The 23,686-nt window shown below is 40.4% G+C and overlaps 2 protein-coding genes across 5 annotated transcripts; both read right to left on the bottom strand.

The window, feature by feature from the left end:
* Window positions 1-2,989: 2,989 nt before the first annotated feature.
* LOC140933744 (myo-inositol 2-dehydrogenase-like) lies at window positions 2,990-8,591 on the bottom strand. Its single transcript, XM_073383370.1, has 3 exons — window positions 8,529-8,591; window positions 4,772-5,110; window positions 2,990-4,672 (listed from the first exon to the last, which is right to left on the bottom strand). The coding sequence occupies exons 2-3, from the start codon at window positions 5,103-5,105 to the stop codon at window positions 3,987-3,989; spliced, it is 1,020 nt and encodes a 339-aa protein (XP_073239471.1). The 5' UTR covers window positions 5,106-5,110; window positions 8,529-8,591; the 3' UTR covers window positions 2,990-3,986.
* A 2,368-nt stretch (window positions 8,592-10,959) lies between these two features.
* On the bottom strand, window positions 10,960-22,986 carry LOC140933743 (inositol 2-dehydrogenase-like). 4 transcript variants are annotated; one of them, XM_073383369.1, is made up of 4 exons: window positions 22,392-22,520; window positions 20,114-20,165; window positions 14,035-14,373; window positions 10,960-12,364 (listed from the first exon to the last, which is right to left on the bottom strand). In XM_073383369.1, exons 3-4 carry the CDS (start codon window positions 14,366-14,368, stop codon window positions 11,679-11,681), a joined length of 1,020 nt encoding a protein of 339 aa, XP_073239470.1. In that variant the 5' UTR covers window positions 14,369-14,373; window positions 20,114-20,165; window positions 22,392-22,520; the 3' UTR covers window positions 10,960-11,678. The 4 variants fall into 4 exon arrangements, with proteins under 4 accessions (XP_073239470.1, XP_073239467.1, XP_073239468.1 ...); XM_073383366.1 differs by lacking the exons at window positions 20,114-20,165; window positions 22,392-22,520 and adding an exon at window positions 22,859-22,986; XM_073383367.1 differs by lacking the exon at window positions 20,114-20,165 and having other exon boundaries at window positions 22,392-22,525.
* Window positions 22,987-23,686: the final 700 nt, after the last annotated feature.

Consider the following 23,686-nt stretch of genomic DNA (forward strand, 5'->3'; position numbering starts at 1 on the left):
TCAGTGTCTGTTAATGGAGAGAGAGGTTATGAAGTCAGTCGGCCTTAATTAAGACAACGTAGTTACAGCATTCACAATCTTAGTTTGCTATCCCTTGTCATGTCATCACCATCATCATTATCATCATCACGTCACCTGTACTATCATCACTATCATCATCATTATCATCATCATGACCATCTTCATCACCAGCGGCACATACTCAGGAAAAATTAACCTAATGTTCAAAGGTCAAGCAATTTTTAACAGGGGCGGATCCAGGATTTTTTTTAGGAGGGGGTGCACTCGTCTCTTGCTCTACTTCAACACCAATAAACCACATAGATTTTTTTTGCAGAATACCAGCTGTATTAGAAAACCGCAGGTCATCTCGGGGGGGGGGGGGGGGTGCGCACCCCCCGCACCCTCCCCCTAGATCCGCCCCTGTTTAACGTTATTATTACACCTTTCTGCAAAGGGCGATCGAGTTCCAACCAAACTGCTCACCTGGGAGAAACTGTGGAGCTGAAATGTGATGCTCTTGAAGGCAAAACAGTGCGTTGGAGTAAAGAAGGAGCCATACTTCAAACAAAAACCGCTGGATATGGCACGAGCTTGCTCATCAACTCAATTCAACAAGGCGACGCAGGAGTTTACAAGTGTGAGGTTATAAATAGTTCTGGATTAATACAAGCTTCCTACATGGTGACTCTGACGGTTGAAGGTACGTAGTAGAGCCTCTCTGTACCTCTTGTATATTTTTTTCTGCTTAAATCAGAAGCTGAAAAAACCTCCAACAACACTGACGCGATCATCCATCTCCAAGAAGTTTTACGTACAAAGCACCAGTTTAGAGACACAAATCTACCCAAGACAGAATTTTAAAGCGAAATTCGCTAGCCTGCGAACACAGAGAGAAGCGACGACCGGAAATACAGTAAAAACCCGCATATAAAAACAAATGGATTAAGAACTGATCAGGCTGAAATTTGGCCCATAAGGTACCATATACAGCTATTTCGAGAAAGGTTGCCGGAAAACTTGCACGCGGCAATCCCGAAAGGTATTGTGGGTGGTTTTGAGTTCACTGTTCTTCAAAGAAATTTGAAAGAATGGCAGGAGAGGCCATGGACATATAGTTGAGAGCGCTAAAGGAAAGTAACAAAAGTAGGTTCGACAGCTACAGTGTCAGGAACAGTGAATTGATCGAATCCCATTTTACCTTTCGGGATTGTCGCGTGCACAGTTTTTCCGACAACCTTTCTCGAAATAGCTGTATATAAGAACCAGTTCAGCCTGATAAATAAAACATGTTCTTATATATTAAGGGAGAGGGTATCGGAACACATTTGATTGGCTGACAAGTCAATGGTGGCCCCGGTTGAGATAGCATGACCGTAAGAAATAAAAATTACTAATGTTACATTTCTACTCGTTAATGTTAACTAGTTTACTACCTGAAAGATTTTTGTTTTGTTTATTGATTTACTGATTTGTTTACTTACTTCACTTATTTATTTATAACAAAAGTACGCTAACTAAACCTCTAGTAACATGTTATGTGTAGTATTTCTGAAACAAAGTTTAAGGTTGTTGTTGTGTTGCTATAATTTTGTCTCTTCCCAACTCGTACGCTGACACTGGCCTCTCCTGTTAGCTCGCGTACTTTTCGCAATCTATCCTTTATAACTTTAATTTTCAGATGCTAGTTTCCTTTGCTCCAAGTTGGATCTCACTGATGACAAAACTGAAAGCCAGTGGAAACGTTGGAGCGTGTTTCCCATAAATTATGGCCAGTCATTTAACGAAGAACGGTGGTTCAAGGCCGATCGAGGCTCTGCAATGCTCACGTCTTGCGTACGACCAGAGTGGTGTGGTACCCAGGCTTCTGGCTGGTTGAATGGAATGAGTCCTTCCAGAGAGTCTGGGATCAATTCTGCTCAAGCTTGTTTCAACTTCCGTGAAAACTGCTGCTTTTATTCATTACCAATACAAGTAAAGAAATGCTCGGACTTCTTTGTGTACAAGCTAAAGGAAATTAATCCACCCTTTCCAGGACAGTACTGCTTCACAAAAGACACACCAGGTAGGTGTAAATCGGCAATATAAAACGACGTGGTCACCATGTCAAAGTTAAAGTTGATAGGACATTAGTTTGAGTCGAAGTACTACTTTGTTTTTTTTCTTACTGTTGCTTCAGCAGATTTTGTCGACACCCTGAGTAACGTCGCGTACATTTCTAAAAAGATTGTCAGCGCTACTATTAACTCGTACGTGATTGCAGCAGAGGACTCCGTTGAAAGTTCCCTGCAGTGTATGCAACTGTGTACAAGCTCCGTTAAAGGAGAACAGTGTTTGTCGTTTGACTACAACAACGTTAACCAAACATGTCAGTTGTATAACAAAACAACGCATGGAAATGTTATGAAGAAGGTACAAGTATCAGATGTTTACCGCTATGAAAGATCCGCGCGCGTCCCGATAAGGTTGCCATAGTGAAAAGTGACTTTTGGAGATTCAATTTTTCTTTTGTGTGAATGTTACTGGCATACGCTCTGGCTTGATGGCCTGGGTAATCAAGAATCACTATTCATTCAAGAAACACATGCTCGATTGCTTGGTTATCGATTGAGTGTCACGTCCATCTGTAGTCACACAACGCTCCCCACCCACACGCTGTAGTACGTTTCTCTCAAGAACAGCAGTGATTGACACAGCTCCAGACTCTGTTGTATTGATCTTTGAGTTCAGTCATTTCATTAACTGCTTCACTATCAGAGTGAATAATGGATGGATTCATTTCTCAGCTGACAGTCGAAGCTTCGAATCCCGCAGGCCGGACCAATACTTAGGGTCTTAAAACAACTAAGAAATGAAGGTACTTACTTTGCCCAACGGCTTAACCTTCGCTTGGAAGTTTTCAGATTACCACGTAAAATGACGGTTCCGTCTCCACTAGGAGACCCAAAGATAGTGCCCTCAATTAGTTCTTTCGTACTTTAAAAAGACGTTTACACTCAAAGTAAAGTGCGTTGTTTATTTTTTATTACATAATTAATAACTTATAAGTTTCAACACTTCAGTTAATGAAAATGGACAAATAACACTCGACAATGAATTAGACGGGAAAGCAAATGCCACAAATGTTTGCACAAATGAACTAAGCAAGCCCTAAAGTAGGGGCACCCAACGTCAATTTTCGCAAAATATCTATTCCGAAGACGATTTGAGATCCAGAATTTTCGGAACATTTGTTGTAAAATGTCTTGCTTGCCTGCACCTCCTAGGATTTTCGAACATCTAAAAAATGGTATAATTGCCCATTTTTAACGGATTTTTACCTAAAAAAGGTCACCTAGAATTGTCGGGAGCCTTTTTTCTGGCTGAAATTTTCGAAAAGGTAAGTTTTGATCCCTATAATTTTCGGATCACTAGACTTTCAGCTAGGAAATCCGAACAGATGAAAAATTTTTAGGGGATAAAAATATGACTAAATCTACCGTACCGTTTAAATACTATTATACGTTCAACAATGCTATTTTTAAGTGGTTTTGAACTATATCATCGTTGGGTGCCCCTGATAAAGATACATTCAATTTTTTTACCCAAATTAATGGCGAAACCCTAGATATATCGACAATCAGTAGAGCCCTTAAAAAGTGAAGTGAAAATGACATTCCTCGCCGAGAAAGCCATGATCAAAAGGAACACTATTTCCTCAACGAGAGTTAATATTTATTAGTTTCCAGGAAGATCGAGAGGCAAATGGAGTGTCTCCGGGCTCTGCGATTCGAACATTTTGTTTCGTATGCATTATTTTCTGCGCGGAGCAAATCAAAATGTTAGTGGCCGATAAATGTCATAAATACTGTAGTTTTCTTTGGCTGAAGTAATCTCGCTGACCAAAAACCTAGAGGATTCTGAGTGAGGGGTTGCATCTCACATGACAACCCACAAAACATAAGCTTCAAATGTGAAACGTAGCAATAGGCTGTTCTGACTATTAACTATGGGCTCAAAGAGACTGGGTTACCGCTACGGAAAGACTTCTCAATGGCTTCAACTACATGGCATGAGCGGAGCACATCATCTTTAGAAACACTTAACATTTCCTTCTTTTTTATTGTATTAATAAAATGGTGCATCTCCAGATTATACGACTCGGCATATCTCTGAGGAAATGACTCCTTTAATGGAGGCTCGGAGCATCCCCTAGAGTTAAAAAGATGAGATGAAAAAGCTGACACATTGTCGCTACTAAGCATACCACCTGAACCAAATACTTCAACGCGTTGGTCATAGCCATACACCGCATGGCGCGACATATCGATCTGACCAATAGCACCGCTGGGAAATTTCATGACCACACCCAAGGTATCAACATCATTGAGGGCTCCTATTTCCGAATTGAAGGCATGCGCTACACAGTAAACTGAAAGAGGAGTCTCCCCCATGATCCAACAGATTAGATCGACGTCATGTATACAGGAGTCGTAAAACATCCCTCCTGAAATCTTTATGTATTCTGCGGAAGGCGGGTGGCCGTCGCGACTTGTGGTCTTGATTATGTGAACTTTACCAATGTCGCCCTTTCTCACGCTGTTGGCCACGGAGGCGATCGTCGGATCGAATCGTCGGTTAAAAGCACAAAACAGTGGAATGTTACGGTTTCCTGCATCTTGGTAACAGCGCTCTGAAAATGAATGAGAGAACAGCAGGTGAGATGTAAGGGGGCGAGGCAAGTCTCTTGCAGACCACACCATTTTTTCTGATACTGTGCGGAAATACTAACCTATAGCTTCCAAGGTAGTAGCAATTGGTTTCTCACAAAGCACAGCTTTTCCAGCCTTCAAACAGCTTACAATCAGTTTTTCATGAAGATGTGTCGGAGTGGTTATCACCGCGGCATTAACACTTGGGTCACTCAAGGCAGTCTCCATATCGGACGGAGGGACAACTTTGGTGTCCAACAGATTCGATTCCACGAACTCCTTGGCTTTGTCTTCGTCAATATCCACAATGTACTTCAACCTCACTTGCGGGTTTCTTATTATATTATTGGCATGGATCATGCCCGCGCGTCCAAGGCCGAACACGGTGAAGCCGATATGTGATCCTTGACTCATGGCAACTATAAGAGGAAAAGGATTAAAATAAGCACTTTGTTAGTGACTTTGCTTGGCAAGGAGATTTAAAACATTTTTTTATGCCATTCTAAACGGCCTTTTCCCTTTTTTTCTCTACATTAAGATATCAACCTTTGAAAACTACAAGACTAGCCTACTACGCAGGCCTTCTTTTGGCTCGTCACGCAATACTCCGTGACAACGAAAGCGTGACGAAGCCCTAAGAACACTCCCATGAGAGAAAAAGCAAAACAAGTTGCGTAATTCACACGCATAGAATTTGAAGCACGCACTAGATTTCCTCAATAAGTTAAGCTTATCATGATTAACTGACATTATCTTACCCGGAGGAAGTCAAACCGGTCAATTTGGAATAATAGGGACTTTAAGCAACGACTACGAAAGGGCCGGAAGTATTTTTTCCCGCTACGCGTGAATGCCTCAAGTACCACGACAGTGACAGCGGTCAAAACGTCGCTTTTCAATAAAAAGTCAATTCACATTCCCTTAAACTTTTTCGCGATAATTACAAGTCGCTTATTTTGTCAAATGTAGGCAAACTCATAGACGAAAAAAGTTCGTCTTGGTTTGTTTAAGTCCTCAATAAAACGTGAAATTAGGCATTTTGACGTCGTGGTCGTGCAGTGATAGCCGCAAAGAAATGTTGATGAAAGAATAAGATGGACGTGCAAAGTTGTTGATTTGCTATCTAAACTTATCGTCTGGCCGTACTACGCTTCCTGAATACGTAGAAGATCATCAGGATCATGGCTGGCCGTAGTGTCTTGTACGTTAAGTATTTAGTACGTTGTATTTTAGATGCTTAGAACGCTAGTCTATATTTGAAACAGAATCGCAAGATAAACGCATTTTATCCTTTTTTGGTCATCCTTGGAACTTTCTGAAGGCTCATTTTTCGATTACAAGCCCCAAATTTCGGTGTCAAGCACGACAACCAAGTGAAAATTACAGCCAACTCACCAAGTGGTGTGAAGACAAGCAAGCCCTGAATTTGCCAATGCATCAGCCTTTTTTTAATTTACGAATGTTTTTCTTAACATTTCCCTAGTGCCGTGGGGGGTCACTGCACGGCTTCAACCTCAGGAGAGTTCGCCAACATTTGACAAAGTAAGCGAGTTGGAATAATTACGATAAAGAATAAAAGAACGCAAATACACTTTTAAGCGACGTTATCTTAAACTCCCTGACGTGAGGCATTGACTGGTAGCGAAAAAAAAAATTACGTCCGGTCACCGTTCTTAAAGTCCCTAATATTCCGATTCTGGTCGAATTTTACTTCGTAAAAACTGCCCTTTACTATACCGCCAGGAGGATAACGCGATACCGTTTAAGGTTTTCCTAAGCACTCGCGCGACAGTCTCGACCCTCGCGTATCAGTAATTCCGATATTGGAAGGAAATTTTGATTGGTTCTCCATAAAAACTTCGCTTAAACCGCGCTATACCTCTATACACTTCAGAGTTATATACTTCTGTTTTTAGACAAAGGAAATTTTCCAAAAAAACAAAACACAAAATAACAACAAAAACACAAATTTGCCATCGGCTATATGACATGAGAGATGAAGCGTGACCTGTTGCGTGAAGTGCTGCGTTCCTTTCACGTGTAGAACAGGGGTCCAAATATGGAAAATATGGTATGCGTCAGTTCGTAAAAAGAAGAGGAAAAGCAGGTCCAGTAGTCTCCACCCCGCGGAAACAGACGTATTTCCGGTCGTCGCTTCTCTCCAACCGAAAAGTTCTTTGTTGATGAGTTATAGTTTATTGGTTTTTAGTCAAAAGAAATCGGAAAAAAAGGCAAAGGTATTTCTATGAACATGTATGTTTAGGGCCTGTTTACAAGGAGGTGGGGGACCCCAGATAGGTGAGGTAACCCGCTTAGGGGGGATAAAAAAATAACCCTCCTTTACATGTAATCTTACAACCACGCCATCCCGGGGTGCACTTTCTTAAGATTATTGAATGGTCGCTAAGCACGTAAACAAGAAAAAATGCTGGCAAACCACTAGCCCGCGAACGGCAGACGTTTCTCCTCGCTCATCGTCGCGAAACGTCCCTCAAAGGCGATGAGCGAGGAGAAACGTCTGCCGTTCCCAGGCTAGCAAACCACGTTTTTTGGCGATTAATACTCTTCTACACTCACTTGCTGATCTTGCTTCAACCTTCAGTGCTGTGGCTCTCCAGATGGGCTCTCTAATTCTATTGTTACCTTTAGTAATGCCAAGCCACCGCCAAAATGAATTTTGCGCGAATTTGATGTATCCCGAATCCGACCCCGGCTGGGCGGGTTACCCCACCTTGAAACGTTTACATGGCAAAATTTGATCCCGGCTGAGAGGGTTACCCGGTCTGGCAGACCGGGCTACCCGCCTTGGCGGGTCACCCCACCTATCATGTAAACGTGATCAAATTAAATGAGAGATTATATGGACAGCCGAGTTACCCCACCTAAGCGGGTTACCTCACCTACCTGGGGTCCCCCACCTCCATGTAAATAGGCCCTTAGACGCAAGTTTTAGGAAGATTGTAATTTCTTTTATGCTTAGTGTGTTAAGACTAGGGTCTTTTGTCAGTAGAACTAAATATTGGAATGCCAGCTGTTTTTCTCTCGTCACGCAACGCTCAAAGGGCGGTGAAATAGTCACGAAACGGTCACTTGTGGCCAAAATGAAGAACAACTGGTATTTTTTATGGTGGTTCTATTATGATATTTGAGAGCTTAAACTTAATGGGAAGATACCTGCAATAGTTTGAGACGCTGAACCATTTCTTTAAAACAGAACCTGCTGTAAAATGTGGCCAACGAGCAAAATCAACCTCTGAAGCAAACCTTTGCTTTGTGTCATGGGGTGGGATGGATTATTTCTAGAAAAGGCGTATTACACTTGCCCCAACACAGCAAAAACTTCGGACGGGTAAAAACGTGTTGTCAGAGAGAAAAAGAATTGAAATCATATGCTCCCTCTAGATAGCTATTTGTTTATTTCAGCCGATTGAATAAAAAAACAGAATAAGAAAAGAAACAATCAGCCGAACTTACTGGGTCAAAGGCCGCGTACTTCACATGAACCGATGAGGGAAAAGACAGCCTTCTGTCAGCTGTTTAACTAAAGAGCGAACTTCGTAATTTGGGTCGACCTAAACGGTTCGTAAAATGTGAATTTCGAAAGTTGAAGATCCGGGGCTCACTCGTCACCATTTCGTTACACAAACAGTAAGCTAACTATAGATTTCAGATCACTTAAATTTATGCGTTATTTTAGCCGGTACACCGGGGGAAATAGCCTGAGAAAACAGCCGACATTTTCCCACTGGATTCCCCACGGAATAAACCATTGGTAGTGCCGCGAAATGTGGGCTGTTTTCTTAGGCTACAGGGAAAACGAAATAGAACATCACTTACTTTGCAATGGCTACCAGTCAGAGAGTAAAATGCCCTTGATTGATCCAGAAGAGAGTGCGAAGCGAAGTACCCCTGTCAGTTCATACAAATTAAGTTTTCGTTGTCACAGAGAGACTGTATTTTATAATAACTACATATATAACCGAGTTAAAGGAGAATTCAGATCACACTGAACTTACCGCGTGTATTGTCAAACGTCTATTGAAACAACCACCATGTGGTGTGACAATTATGCTAATGAATCTACAATTGACGGTTGAATGCGTGGCATTTCGTCCCGATGTGCATCAAAAGTTTGAAACAAAAAGCAAAGATAACATCACATTTGAATCTTCAAAGATCACTCAAGGTCAGCTGATGTGTAGCCTCTGCCTGCAATAGCACAGCAGGCACTTGAAGGAAATAGGCCGCCACTTATTTGCATGAAATAACTTGGAACTGGTATGTATTGAAACTGCGGGTTAGGCATTTGTAGTCCGCGAACGGAAGGAACGCGTGACGCACCGCTAAGAACGTCTGCGTGGGAGGCTATGTTATACAGTCAAGGGACGGACCATTTGAAAACTTATCAGTGAAGCGGGGGCGGGGGGGAGGGGAGGGGGGGCGAAGTACAAAAAAAAATGTTCGCGCAAGGGAAATTTAAATGACAAAAAATTCATGCACGCCAATTAACCCTACAAAATATTCATGCTACGGCCTGAAAAATTCATACAAGGAATTTGATAACGAAAAAAAAATTCCTGCGACTCGAAAATTCCCCACCCCTCTCCCACAACTTTTCTAATGGTCCGTCCCTGGAACACCAGTATTGTGTTGCAAGAAAAAAGCCAATCAGGCGTAAATCAGTTTGTGGTTTTGTGGCCAGATTTTTGCTGTGATAGGGGAGGTGCGGCTACATTTGTACATATATACGTAGACAAGTTGAATGTACGCTATGTTGGGGGTAGAAATTAGACCCCGGTTCAAACCAGGCAACCCCCGGGCTTTTGAACTTTTTAAGATACTGCCTGTTCAAATTCCCGTTACATTGGTACCAATTTTGTGGTCAAATGTACTATAGCGCCGGATTTGACTGTCAAACACCCCTCCCAAAGAAGAAAATGCTTTACAGCTTGTACAACAAAAAGAAGCAAGGCTGATTTCAAAGCGAGAATAGATATGTCTGAATTTATAAAAAGGTACAGCTAGGTACCTACAGAAATTTCAAGTGCGTTTTAACAATTTAACCCTTGAGGTGAATAAAAAGCGGTTGAAAGTCGCTAGTTAGGGCTTCAAACGGACAAATAAATCGCTGGCAACACACGAAAAGTTGCTCTTGGCATAAGCGACAGATTTGTAACGAAATGAACAACATTTAAAAGCATAGAAATAATGACCTTTTACTCTCTCAAACTATGAGGCTCCTAGCGAGATGCCCGACTGAAACAGACCTAGAATCCGCCCTTCTTGACCCCACAATCGGTTGTCTAAGGCACAACTACTTTAACTAAACACTCACAAAGCGTTTTTATGCTTCATGATGCTTGTACACAATAGGGCCATTTATACGAGGAAAAATAAGACGCGGCTTACCTAAGACGCGTCTTATTAGATAAGACATGCTCGTGTTAATGGTACAGTTCGCGTCCTATTTAAGACGCGTCTTATTTTTCCTCGTATAAATGGCCCTAATATTCTTATAACACGAGCGCCACGACATACCTGAAATCCGTCTGTCAACAACTTCAGGAAATCACACAATTAACCAAGTTCGCGGCACTGATAAAACTATCCACAACCAACCAGGCACAATGTTTCCACACAGCATATTTAACAGCATATAAACAGCATATTTAACCCTTGTTTTTTTCTACTGCAGTTTGTTAGGGGATTTTTGTACTAAAAAGATGAAAAACAAAACAAAACAAAGCAAAAAAAAACAAAAAACAAACAAAAAATGGTCAAGTACTGAACAAGTCTCAAATGAGACTGTTACTAAAAAATCCTGGAGGTACCTTTTTGCAAATCCAGGCAGATATATATTTTTGTGTCACCAATATTTCGAAAGTAAACTCTGCATTTAGAGTATGGCTTAATTGATGGTGAATTTTCTGGACGTCTCAAAGTAAAAATAATCTTCTTCGTAACCACTAGGGCCGCGCCGGAATCACGCAATGTTTACTGCGTGACTGTCCCCAGCGTAGGAGACAACTATGGGGATGCCTTGCGTGACGACACAGAAACGGCTGCATGCGAGGGAAGGAATGACACTTCCAATTCAAATTCACCCCCCCCCCTTCCCCCCACAACCAGGCAAAGGCCGAATTCTCCACTCCCCGGGGTCAAGTGCTGTCAGCTACCCGAAATTTCAGCAAGAGGCAAGAAAGCAAGCTGGAAGCCTCCTTGTCGGCTTCTGTGTTTACTTCAGTCATGGCATAACAAAGACAACAACAACAGCAACAAACGAACAAGCCTTATTTGCACAACTATTTATAAAGAATTACAGTAAAATTGCAAAACCACCTAAATTTAATTGGTAGTCAGTTAGAATCATTGCTTACTTTTAACCGCCTTATGCAGTGCATGTGAAGGACTATTCATTGTAACTCAGACAAGACAAGAGAATGATTCTCTATTGGTTTGAAAATGCTAATATACAAGAATCATTTATCGCATATGTCTCTCAAGTTGAAAGTACAGCTAGAACAATCACAGCTAATCACGCTAACATTTTTTCACGTTACCGTGAAATGTTCATGGGTAGTCATCAAGTCCAACACTGGCTTATATGTAATCATTACGCGGAAACCTTTTCACAGACCTCGAACGTGACAAAACAGAACCGATTTATCAGCTTTTAACAGGAGCCAGCTCCTGCGTTTAGTGATAATTTCAGTGAATTTCTCAGTTAATTCACTCACTCATTTATTCAATTCGTTGGAATATAAATCTTAATTAAATTAGATAACCGTAATTTTTAATTTACTTACTCTTCAACCTCGTTCCCAGGGTTCTCTCTTACCCGCCCTCTCTCTCGCTCGGTAGGGCGGGTAGGAGAAAATCCTGGGAACGAGGTTGCTTACTCTTATCCTCTACTCGGCGACCTACTCGGCTATTATAACGTACTCTATTCAGACGAAATTTTAGGCTTTTTTTTTTTTTGACTATTAACTAAAGGCTCAAAGAGACTGGGCTACCGCTACGGAAAGACTTCTCAATAGCATCAACTATATGCCATGATCGAAGCACATCATCTTTAGAAATACTTAACATTTCCTTCTTTTTTATCGCATTAATTAAATGCTCCACCTCTAGAACATACGCCTCGGCGTATCTCTGGGGAAACGAATCCTTTAATGGAGGTTCAGAGTACCCGCTCGAGTTAAAATGACGAGAGGAAAAAGCTGACACATTGTCGCTACTAAGCATACCATCTGCACCAAATACTTCAACGCGTTGATCGTAGCCATACACCGCATGGCGCGACAAATCGATCTGGCCAATAGCACCACTTGGAAATTTCATGACCACACCCACGGTATCAACATCATTGAGGGCTCCTATTTCCGAATGAAAGGCGTGTGCCACACAGTACACTGAAAGGGGAGCCTCCCCCATGATCCAGCAGATCACATCAACATCATGAACGCAGCAGTCGTGGAACATCCCTCCTGAAATCTTTAGGAAATCTATTGGAGGCATGGGGGAGTCGCGACTTGTGGTCTTGATTATATGAACTTTACCAATGTCGCCGTTCCTCACTTTGTTGGCCACTGAAGCGATGGTGGGATCGAATCGTCGATTAAAGGCACACAACAATGGAATGTTCCGGCTTTCTGCATCTAGGTAACAACGCTCTGAAAATAAATGACAGAAAAGTTGAGAGGATGGAGGTGAAAAGGTGTAGATCACACCTTTGGATACGGGGGGGAGGGGTGGGGGTGAACTCCCTATAATGGCTTAAGAGGGGACCTAAGGGGGTACTTTTTTTTATACTTCAACTATAGAGTGTTTTCACTCACGTGGCCAGCATCTATGCAAATTTATTGGAACAAAAGAAAGCGTTTGCATAAGAAAAGAGTTCAACTCCCAGAGGACTGGTTTGGGACACCAACATGGCCGCCGTTTCATTGTTTTGGGACACCAATATGGCCGCCGTGACGTCATGTGAAAACACTCTATATGAAAGGGCAGGGATTTCACAAGTTGTAGTACAGTGTATAGAAAGCGTGGGTAAATCTGTCATTTCGGTCTGCTAAAAGGCACTCAGGCTAGCAGATGCATTTTATGACTTTGAAAAAGTCCAGAAAACGCTCTGGTTTTACGATTTATTCATACTTGAAAGACAGTGAATTTTCAGCCCCTGAGCACTTAAAGGGACAGTGTCCCGATTATGCGCACGCGCGAGCGTCATCTGTTTTTTCTTCAAAAGACAATAGAACTGTCATATTGACTCGACAAGATTTCCTTCCGGACCGCACCGCCGACAGAGATTTGTTGTTTATATTCTCAAGTAATATTTTAGACTTTCAAAGAAGTCTTCCTTCTTATATAAAAATTTGGCTCGCGGTTCGAAGACTTATCGCGATTTTATCGCTAGCTGACCCGAAAATCTCGTTCCGCTCGCTTTAAAATTTGAAACTCGCGTCAGAGGTCAGTTGTTCCAAGTCTAGTAATATCTGCCTGATTTTCTCGCGTTCTAGCCTCAAACGTTTGAAAGACATAAATAAAAATGCAATCTCAACGCTATGAATCATCAGAGAGGTTAGTCAAAAATTATATTATGATTTCATGGCACTAGTTTTTCTAAACATGTAGCGCCTGTTTGTTTGATTTTGTCGGCCGTTAGGGAGATTCATTTAAAAAAGTTTACTAACGCGTCGTTGCAAAACATTCTGCTTTACGAAGCTCCCCTCCACAAGATCTCCTCAGTCACATCAATGTCTCAATGGTTTCTTTCTTACAGTCTTTATTGTTGCCGTTTCATTTCTGCGTATTCCTTTCACAATTATCCGAGCTTGTATGGAAGCTAGCAGAAGAAATAAGCCTTCAATCGGCATCAAAGTGCTTCCAATCTTTTGGTCCTCCGGCCAACAGCAAAAAAGTAACGCCAAAAAATCCAGATTTTGCCCAAATCGAAACTTAACAGGAACAATATATCATTGATCTGTAATCCTGAGAAGTTTTAGTGTCGTATTGAACCCGGTCAAGCGCGATGCAAACGGATTTTTCAAGGTTCTCTTACTCTCCTCGCATCTTTTGATTTCGCGATATCCTGTCCAAAAATCAAAGTTTGGTGCATGCGCAGTAACGGGATACTGTTCTTTTAAAGAGATCCAAAGTTCGTAAAGTTATCTGAATATGGCAAATGTTTGTCAATAGTAGGTAACGGACGACAGGGGTACCCGTTTTCTGTCAAAAATAGTCCATAAAAGCGTGAGGGGTTGAACCTCTCAGAGCGGAGTCTCGCCCTTTATAAAACTTTGTTGAGTACCCCCGCGGTCTGATACCAAACGAAAATACAAACCTATGGCTTCCATGGTAGTAGCAACTGGTTTCTCACAAAGGACAGCTTTTCCCGCCTTCAAGGAGCTGACAACGAGGTCTTCGTGAAGATGGGTTGGAGTGGTAATTACAGCGGCGGTAACACTTGGATCATTTAACACAGTCTCCACCTCGGATGGAGGAACAACTTTAGTGTCCAACAGATTCGATTCCACGAATTCCTTGGCTTTGTTTTCGTCAATATCCACAATGTACTTCAACCTCGCTTGCGGGTTTCTTATTATATTATTAGCATGGATCATGCCCGCGCGTCCAAGTCCGAACAATGCAAAGCCGATATGTACTTTCCCGTTCATGGCAACTGGAAAGGAAAAAGCACTTTGTTAATGATTATTAATAATAACAATAAATAAAGTAATAGTTGAAACATTCGAACTGTGGCTGACGGAGCAAGGGGTAGGGTGGTGTAGATGGAAGCGTCCGTCAAGCCATCCGTCTCACTAACTTAGCTATACCACTGGTTAAAAAACGGTTCTTTCAGCGAGTTTTGACACGAACCGTGGTTTGCTTAAAGGAAAATAAAAGACACTGTAGAAACCAGGCGACGCTTCTCTAGCATAAGGATTACTAGAGCCACTTTCAATTTGATAATTTAGTGGGGAATAATCCAGTTACAGCCAACGAAGAAAGTTACGAGCGGATCTAGATCAAGAGCGCCGATGACTTCTGCCGTTCTTGATTATCAGAGATATATTTATTGGACGAATTTACAATGACAACTCAGATTGGACTGCCTGGTGAATTGTGCAATATGGCGGAGTGTTACATTGAACTGAATGCAGGAACCCTTAACTCAGGTGGAGATGAGACAGGGTAAGTAAGACCCAATAGTGGTAAACTTTTGGACAAAGAATTCAATGACGACGAAAATTATTCTCTGGCACTATCGATAAGTGGTAGAAGTTCACCATCAAGGTGAATGATAAGCAGATTCTCGCTAGCAGGATCCAAAGCTGAAAGATATATAGCAAGCCGAGAATTTTCTTGTCGTTTATAACTCAAACTTCAAAGCGAAGTATCAACCTGAACGAAAGAACGGCGCGCATATTGTGCTCAGTGGCTCAATAGCACCTTTCACTATTTGTTTTCAAGCGCTCGATAATGCAGCAGTGGAATCCTCTTCACTTGTCTCCTGCAACTTAACACGAAGATCTGCAAATTGGTTAGCAGTGCATTTTCTGTACCATTGTGGACCCATTTTGGATTGTCGGAGTCATCGTATTCGTTTGCTGCAGTATCAGCCTCGTCGAAACAAAAGCAAGACGCGTAGGTTACAATGATCCAGTTGGGTGATGTGAAAATTCAGATTAACAAGCGAGTACACACTCTTGGTAAGTGTTGCGGAATATGACGATGATAATGATGATGATGACGATTACACTTACAAGTGTTGCGTGAGGCGGAACGTGACCGAGCTGACGTGAAGCGGTATAGCGTTACGAAAGCTGAGAAGATCAAAATTGGCTTCATCGTGACGTTATCGTTTGCACAGTATTTACAAGGAGGCAAGCATGACCGAAAGATAAGAGCGTTTGTTATAACTAAAGGATTTTGGCACTAGAGGGCTGAATATACAAATATTAACCAAACGCTCACGTCAGTGAAATCAGTACGTAGACCTTTGCCAGGTTCAGGACATCATGGAAACGGAAACAAGACTCAATTTTCCTCATAAACGTAGAGGTGTACGGGTTAGATGGCCGCTTAAGGTACGATAAAACGGGCAACAAAAACGTGCAACTTGTTTTGCAACATTGCTGCAAAACGAATGGGCCATTTTAAAGATATGGATGGAAAGAAGGTTGGAGTTGACCTTGTTTTGAAACAAATCTTTCTGCTTTATTATGTAAATCAAGTTATTCTTATGCTAACTAATATTTTTCAAGGACAATTTCCATAAGAAGGAGAGGAGGTTTGTTTCAAAACAAGGTCAACCTCAGCTTCACATTCACTCGAAGGCTAGGGTACTAAGTCCACAATTGTAAAATGGTCTATTGAATAGCGATGTTAAGTGTTTTACCACATCACTCAGAAATCAGGTTGTGAAAAGGTTTTAACATTGGAGGTTAAATGCACAACTATTCAACTTGTTTTGCAGCAATGTTGCTAAACAAGTTGCACGTTTTTGTTGCCTGTTTGACCGTAGCTTTTTGGGAGCTTGCCCAGCAACATATAAATATTGACAGCACTTGCCTCCCACCAGTGTAGCCCGGGTTCAAATCCCGGCATCGATGTATGTATGTGGGTGGATTTGTTGTTTTTAATAGTTTTCACCTTTTGCTCTGAGAGGTTTTTTCTCTGGCTACCCTGGTTTTCCCCTCCCCTCAAAAACCAACCTTTCCAAATTCCAATTCGATTGAGAATGCATGTACTGCTTTAAACTAGTTCTCAAGAAATCTTAAGTGCTTCCTGAATTTATCATTTTCTTTTTTTAGAAAAATTGCAGAAAAAAAAACCGGGGGGGTGGGGGGTAGGGATAGGTTATGTTCCAGTCTCAAATAAGGGGTATGGTTTTTATGAGGGTTTCACTCCTAATCGGGTATCATTTTTGCCATTGTTGGCATTGTGCTCACAGTTGATCCTTAGATAGGGTGCCTAAATAATTTTATCCGCTAAAATTCAAGCTCATAAATGCCCTGCCATGCCAGACAGAAATCATTGTGAAGGTGGTGTAAGTAGAGCGATGCACTGATGAGAGGGTCTGTTAAGACGGCTTCTGCTGTACTTACAGAAAGTACTTATTTATATCACTTTTTCCTTCCAGAAAGATTATCATGTCGTGGACGTCAAGACTGGCCTACAACTAAATAAATACAGTGATGACAAAGAATTATCTACACATCAAGACTGATACATTATGTAAGATATTTAGGATCACCTTAATGGCATCACAACATCACATAGCCACACTCCTTGATATGGGGATTAATTTGTAGACTTCATTTGGGGTTTGTAGCTGTACAGGAGATCCATATCAGTTGAAGCAGGATTTGTATGAAGTTTGTCTTAATACTTACGTTCTAACATTCAAGAACAAAATCCAGAATTTTGGTTGCCTGACAATACTAACTGGGCATTCCTGACTGTTAAATATCATTAACAGGACATTTGAACACATGAATGTGAGAACATTTCTAATCTGACTTTCAAAATCTCTAACAAAACAGGACAGTTATAATTGATGACTAATGATTGGTAATACTGCATTTCATGTTGAAGACTTGGTAGCACAGTCTGATTGTTGTACTTTGATCATACAAAATGTCTACATCACAGTATAAACAAAATAGTATCCAACCAAAAATACATACTTTAAGAAAGTGTCTTTTATATATACTAAAAGTATGCACTAGATTTTGTATCATGGTATTCATAAGGCTGCCAAGAATGTATACTTTACATAGACATCATGGCTTTGATGTACATAGCAAACCAGTGCACTAAGCTTCACCATTCTTGTCGCAATGGCAAGTTGGCAAAAATTTTTGGCAACTGAAATTGCAATGAAGTTCAGCAGTTATGGGCCAAACCTTAGTATTGGTGAGTATTAATAGTCTTTCTAAAGGTAAAGTGAGATCATGATCTGCATAAATTATGCTTCACTTTCTAAATATAATTCACCTCTGATCTCACCATGGCGGTCTGGGAATTAATTGTTTTAAGGCAACAAACATTTGTCTAGTGATCATTTTATAATGTTGCCAAAAGGCAACACTGAACAATATTGATTTTAGAGCACTACAAAGTACACATCTCTACCTTGATACATACAATATGTAATACATCATGGCTACATCATGCTCCAGACATAGACACAACCGTTATAATAAGTAAAGGTAAATTGTGCATGATATACATTTGATACATACTAAACCTTTACATGTGAACATTGCAGTACAGAAGAGCCTCTGCCTGGTGTAAATGTGTACTTAAAGTTATATCATTTTTACTCTGACTAATTTGGATATTAAGGTCCCCCAAACTAGTTTCCAAACGGTTAGAAAACAATTTCTCTGGCTGTGTTTGACCCAACAAAGATACAGCATTAAGTGTATAATAATCTATTAAAAATGATGCTTAGCATTGAGCAAGAGAAGAGCATTCTTACACAAATAGGAAAATGTTTTGCATTTTGTTGTCATCCTATGACTTTATTTCAGCCTCAATTTAATAGCTAGTATTACAGAATCACTCTGACTTATCTCCTTATATAATCTCCTTAATTTAATAGCTAGTATTACAGATTTACTCTCACTAATCTCCTTTCCCTTTTTCTTCCTTTTGTTTTCTTCCCTAGGTATAAAAAGCAAAGTTGTTGCTTCTGCTGCTCTTCTTGGTACTTGTTAGTTTCATAGTCTAATAAAACCGCTGCTTTCATTAAAATAATAATTACTTGAAAAAGTGCAGTTCTAATATGGAGAGGCACATATTAGAAGAAACCTTTTTAACTGCTATTTATGTTGGAAAGATCATAAGCTTAAGAAACGAGAATGCTCAAAAAAGAAGAAATGCAGTTATTTCCAAAACCTTGACAACTTAGTTATTTTTTTGTGTAGAACCATTCAGGGAGGACGACAGTCATTTAAGTGGAACAGCCTCAGTCTTCTTCACGCCAATCAATTCTAACCAGAAAATAGATTAGTTTGTGCATTAACGAGAACCCTGGCAGCTGTAACTTAAAAGTTACCTCAGTGAGCCAAAATAGCTGAAGAGAAAAGCTGGGTGCAAGGAAGCAAATGTTGAAAAAACAATATTGGCAAAACAATTACAGATGAAGCCAACAGCAGCTTATATAGGAGTTTGTATAACACAACTTAGATTCTTGGAAAGATAATTATCAGCTGTAGGTTTGTGTTGCAAACAATAATATTGTTTTATAAATTTACTGTTCCACATATGTAGGAATAAAAAAAATACCCTGCTCTTGCAGATAAAATAAATTCTTTTTTTTCATTGGTTGTTCAGCAAGCCTGTGGCTGTTTTTTCACATCCTGTAATAGTATTTGCTAATTACAGTTGTTACGAGCAGAGGCCAGATTTTTATTTGGCAATATTCACAATAATCAGGATAGACTTGAATCATTCAGGTATAAAAATAATATTCAAATTATCACTGTCAATCTATCTAAATGCAAACATGAAATGATAAAAAATTATGTGTCAAAGGCAATTCATAAAACTATGACTTATTTTAAAACCATGAATATACTCCTTATATACTATTATTTTAGACGTGTTTTTAATCTTGTCACTTTTTACTGGCATCATGGTGACATTGAAGCACTGTGTAAAACTTTCTTTTTACTAATTTTTATAAGTCTTATGTGTAAAACAAAATTTAATTCGATTTGTAGATATGTTTTGACCATCAAAATATTTTTAATTATGTACTGGCGTTTTTTTAATTACAAATGTATTTATTTTGGACATAAAAGTTTAGGCAAACCTATCTCAGGAGCAACAGCAGAAGTGACAATTTTAAGCTCAATTTATTTCATTTTTATCATTACTGTATTTTTAAAAGGTATGCTGAGTTGAGTAAATCATCATCTTTTCTTGTCTTGAAGAGTTGGTAAAGTGTAATCTTTTTAATATTTAGTTGCAAAGGAGGAACAGCTTGTCCTCATCAAAACGTTATAATTTCTGTTAAGTTAATTACCATTCAAAAAGAAACTAGAAAATAATGTTATTGTTAATTATTAACAACAATAGTCAATCAATTGCCTCAGGCAAGTTGCCTGGACTAGTTCCACACTTTGTCCCCAAACATCTTGATCTTTCAAAGCTGAGTTTAGCTCATCTATGCATCCCAACATCTTGAGTAAGTTGATGGCACAACATACCATCTCACACAATCCAGGCGTGGTGAATACAAGTGATGAAGGAATAGAAGTTGGTCTTATCTTTTGGTGTCTGCGATCAGCGATCAGCCTCATCCGTGGATCACATGCTGGTTAAATCATAAATGGCAAGAAATCGACGTCTACTGCTTTCTCAGGCTCATACCGGGTAACTCCGACCGATTGTTGAAATAAACTTACCAAAATATTCCTCAAAGAATCCATGGTTGAAACCGGTAAAGCAAGAATCAGACTAATAAAATCGAAAAAAGAAAACTTGTTTAACTTGTTTAAGCATATTACTCAAAATCAAATGTTCACACTTGCATGATCCTTTAAACACGAAGATTCCTTGTAACTGAGCTCTGGTGGCCGAAAAAACTGTTGTAAAGACCCATGAAATTTCCAAGTATCAAAGAAATTTCAAAGCTGTAGAATAACATAATTATATTCTTTATTAAAGAGTACCTTGAATCCTCTATTAAGCTTCCCCTCTCAAATAACCCCCCCTCTCCAAAAAGCCCCCTCCCCGTTTCTCAGAGGAAGAAAGTTATTAAGCTCTGCCTTCCCCTCCCTCCTTATTTTTTCACAACCAAAGTTTATAAATGATAGACAGTGTTAATTTTGTTAATCATGGCTGTAACACTCAGTTGGCTTCAATGTTGTGGACTAAACCTTAATAATTTCTTCTGGAGCTGGAAGTTTGGAATGGCTTGCTTGCTTCAGCTTGTCACTTTTAGTTCTATTTCTTTTGATATTATCAAAAATGTTCTGGATGTTTGTTTGTTGCCTGGTTCGGGACAGGAAGTGAGTGCAAACTGTAACTCTGGCCTGGTTCTTTCTCTGTTTTTGCTACTGGTAATGCATTTCACTAAATTAAATACCCCCCCCCCCCCCTTCTTAAAATGAGCTCTCCCTCTCTATTAAGCCCTTCTCTCCCATAACGCTTAATAGAGGATTTAGTTTACGGTACTTGCTATCTGCTTACTTAAACTCTTTCGAACGATTTCTAGCTATTTCCCGTTCTTGATTGTGATACTATCATTCAGGTTTGTAAATATTATTTCTCAGTAGTAATAAATAGTTTTACTAACGACCCGATTAGATAAACTAGAGCTCTGGTGTTGCTTAATTGCTACCGATGAAAATGCTTAAGAACTTGACCTCCTTACAAAACTGCATATAACGGCTGTCAAATCTTGGTATGGCGAGTTTGTTTGCATATTTAGAAGCACGTATTATTCTTTTTTATTCCCAATTTTACCTTATCTTCAAAACCATCAGGCGTTCGATCGTCGTTCGGCGTTTTCCAAATACCTCTGAAATTTTCTGACGGCGTGGCAAAGGAAACCTTGCAACAAGGAATATATAAAATACCGTAGAACGTATTTAACTTACTTTGTGCAGGCTGATTGACAGAAGAAAGCGCCCTCAAACGTCGCAAGTACTATCGAACTAAGAACTTGTTCGTTACCAATTATCCTGTCGGTGTAACTGCTTAATTTTTCGTCGTTTTGGAAAGAGTGTATTCCTTGTTCTTTAAACAGTTTGAAACGAGCTAGGATCTGTACTGAAAATTCAGGTCCGTCACATGACGCAAGTAAAGGAAACGAACAATAAATATACGCTTGTTCGTCGTAGAACCGGTTGATACCGGATTTACCTGCGATGAAGCTGATTTTTTTTTGTCGCGATATGGTGTGATCGCAGGCTAAAACCTGATAAACCAGAACAACTTTTTACCCCCTTCATGATCAATATTCCAAACTGAAAATAAAACAGTCAACGAGTCGAAACAAGGAAGTACAGTATTTTGTAATTGACGGCGCTTCGCTTTCGATTTTTAATACTTTTAAAGGGGACCCAAGTTCTATAGAAAAACATCAGCAACTGCGAACCAAATAATTTATAAGCGAGAAAATTTCTGACGCAAGACACACGATAAAGAACGAACGAAATATAGTGGAAATTCTTCAATATGAAAATATCCACGATTAAGCACGTGCGGGTATTGAGGGGCCGTTCGGTATATTTCTGGTTTGTAACCAATTTTATACGGTATAGAGGGGCGGCATTCCTTAAAAGATTTCTGGTTTTTAACCAATTTACGGTGGATTCGATTCAAGAGAGCATAAACGGTGATGAGATGAGCTTTGCCATTATTTCTTCTCACATATAAAAGCCTGGCAACGAAGGTTTTTTGCACAACATGGCATGCCGGAGTTTGAACATTACGTTGTAACAATTCGGAACAATATCTTCGCAACTCTATTAGGCTGAAAATCATTATTTGTAACTCGTATCGTGTAAATCACATTTTGCATGTTAAATTCGTTATTTTGTCACGTATTTTGAAAATTTGTTTATATTAAATTATTGTTCTCTGCAGAGCAAAACCCAGAAGTATTAAACGAAAGCCGTTTGATTCACCTGTTCGTACGGGAACAGAACGCTCAAACATTGAATAAAAGTAGCTAACCTCGCTTAACTGTTATGTTCCGTTGCTGGCTGTGTGATTTTCGTAACCAATCCAGTCCCTGACACAAGATCGCAGCCGGCGGAAGTACAGTTTTCTAGCGGCCATCTTGGTCTTATTTTGGGGGGCGTTAGGTAGGCGTATATCAATGACGACGTAAATATCCCCACCCCTGCGCGCTTGGTTGATTTTATACTCCTCCCCAGTTTACACTCGGTATAAAGACCCCCGAGCATTTCCGCTTTCACAAGTGATGTTATAAAATTCTCAACTGAAAGTTTCAAAGAATCAAACCCTCTTCTGCTTCTGGCCACCTTAAGGTGTTTTGCAAATGCCCATTTTATGTTTTGACGCATTGCGCCACAGACGAAACTAAACTCTTGATTTAATATGGGATTACATTACGTCTACGACACAGGGTACCCAGTGACCTAGAGAAACCATCCACCGAGGGATGGAACGTGACCTACCTTGCATCGGCTGCTTCAGGTTGAAGAGTGATATGAAGAATTGAAGCACGTTCTAATGTCGCAAGATTCTGTCTGCATTTCGGTATATGACGCAGATGGGACAAATATGAATAGGTGAATAACAGCACTTGTTCAACCTACGTAGTATAGACCAGATTAACCTGCTATTAAACGTTTTTTTCTTATGTCAGGGGCGGATCCAGGTATTTTTCTCAGCGGGGGATGGGGGTGCTTAGTTGTCGCCATAGGGGAGGTGTTACTACAGGAACCCATTCATCCACACAATCTGTTTATGTATTAAAAAACTGTAAGTATTGAAAACTTAGGCCCGGTTCAGACGCCGAACTTTTCATGAGCCCAGCCTTATACATTGATTTTGAATTAAGCCAGATGAAAAGTTCGGCGCCTGAATCAATTAGGAACGACGGTCTGTTTCAATTTGGAACGGCTCAGTCATGAGAACCAAGGAGCTTAAAGACGAAGACCTCGAAATTATGCTGACCCTTCAACTCCGAAAGACGCATTTTATGTGGGGGACTCTCGCCCTCCTTCGTCAAATACGTACTCCTGTTGATGAACGAATTGAAAAGAGTATTGAATCCGCATACTTGAGAAACAAAGAAATTCATATCATAGGGGACTTCAACATCGATTGTTTAAAGACAGCAGCATGCATGTAAAATGCATCAGTCAATTCCACTGAGCTGCGCCCAGTCCCCTCCCCCCTGCCCACGGGCTACCGTGGGGCATATGCCCGACTCCTCCGTCACGGGGTGGGGCATTTGCAAAATTTGCGCTGCCTGTGGGCCGGGCATTAGTAAGTAAGTA

This window comes from Porites lutea, chromosome 4 (genome assembly GCF_958299795.1).
Source record: "Porites lutea chromosome 4, jaPorLute2.1, whole genome shotgun sequence".
Lineage (NCBI taxonomy): Eukaryota > Metazoa > Cnidaria > Anthozoa > Scleractinia > Poritidae > Porites > Porites lutea.

Coding starts and splice junctions, on each gene's coding strand:
- LOC140933744 (XM_073383370.1), bottom strand. CDS start 5,105: ATGAGTCAAGGATCACATATCGGCTTCACCGTGTTCGGCCTTGGACGC. Junction 4,673..4,771: donor TACTACCTTGGAAGCTATAG/GTTAGTATTTCC, acceptor ATTCATTTTCAG/AGCGCTGTTACCAAGATGCA.
- LOC140933743 (XM_073383366.1), bottom strand. Junction 12,365..14,034: donor TACTACCATGGAAGCCATAG/GTTTGTATTTTC, acceptor ATTTATTTTCAG/AGCGTTGTTACCTAGATGCA.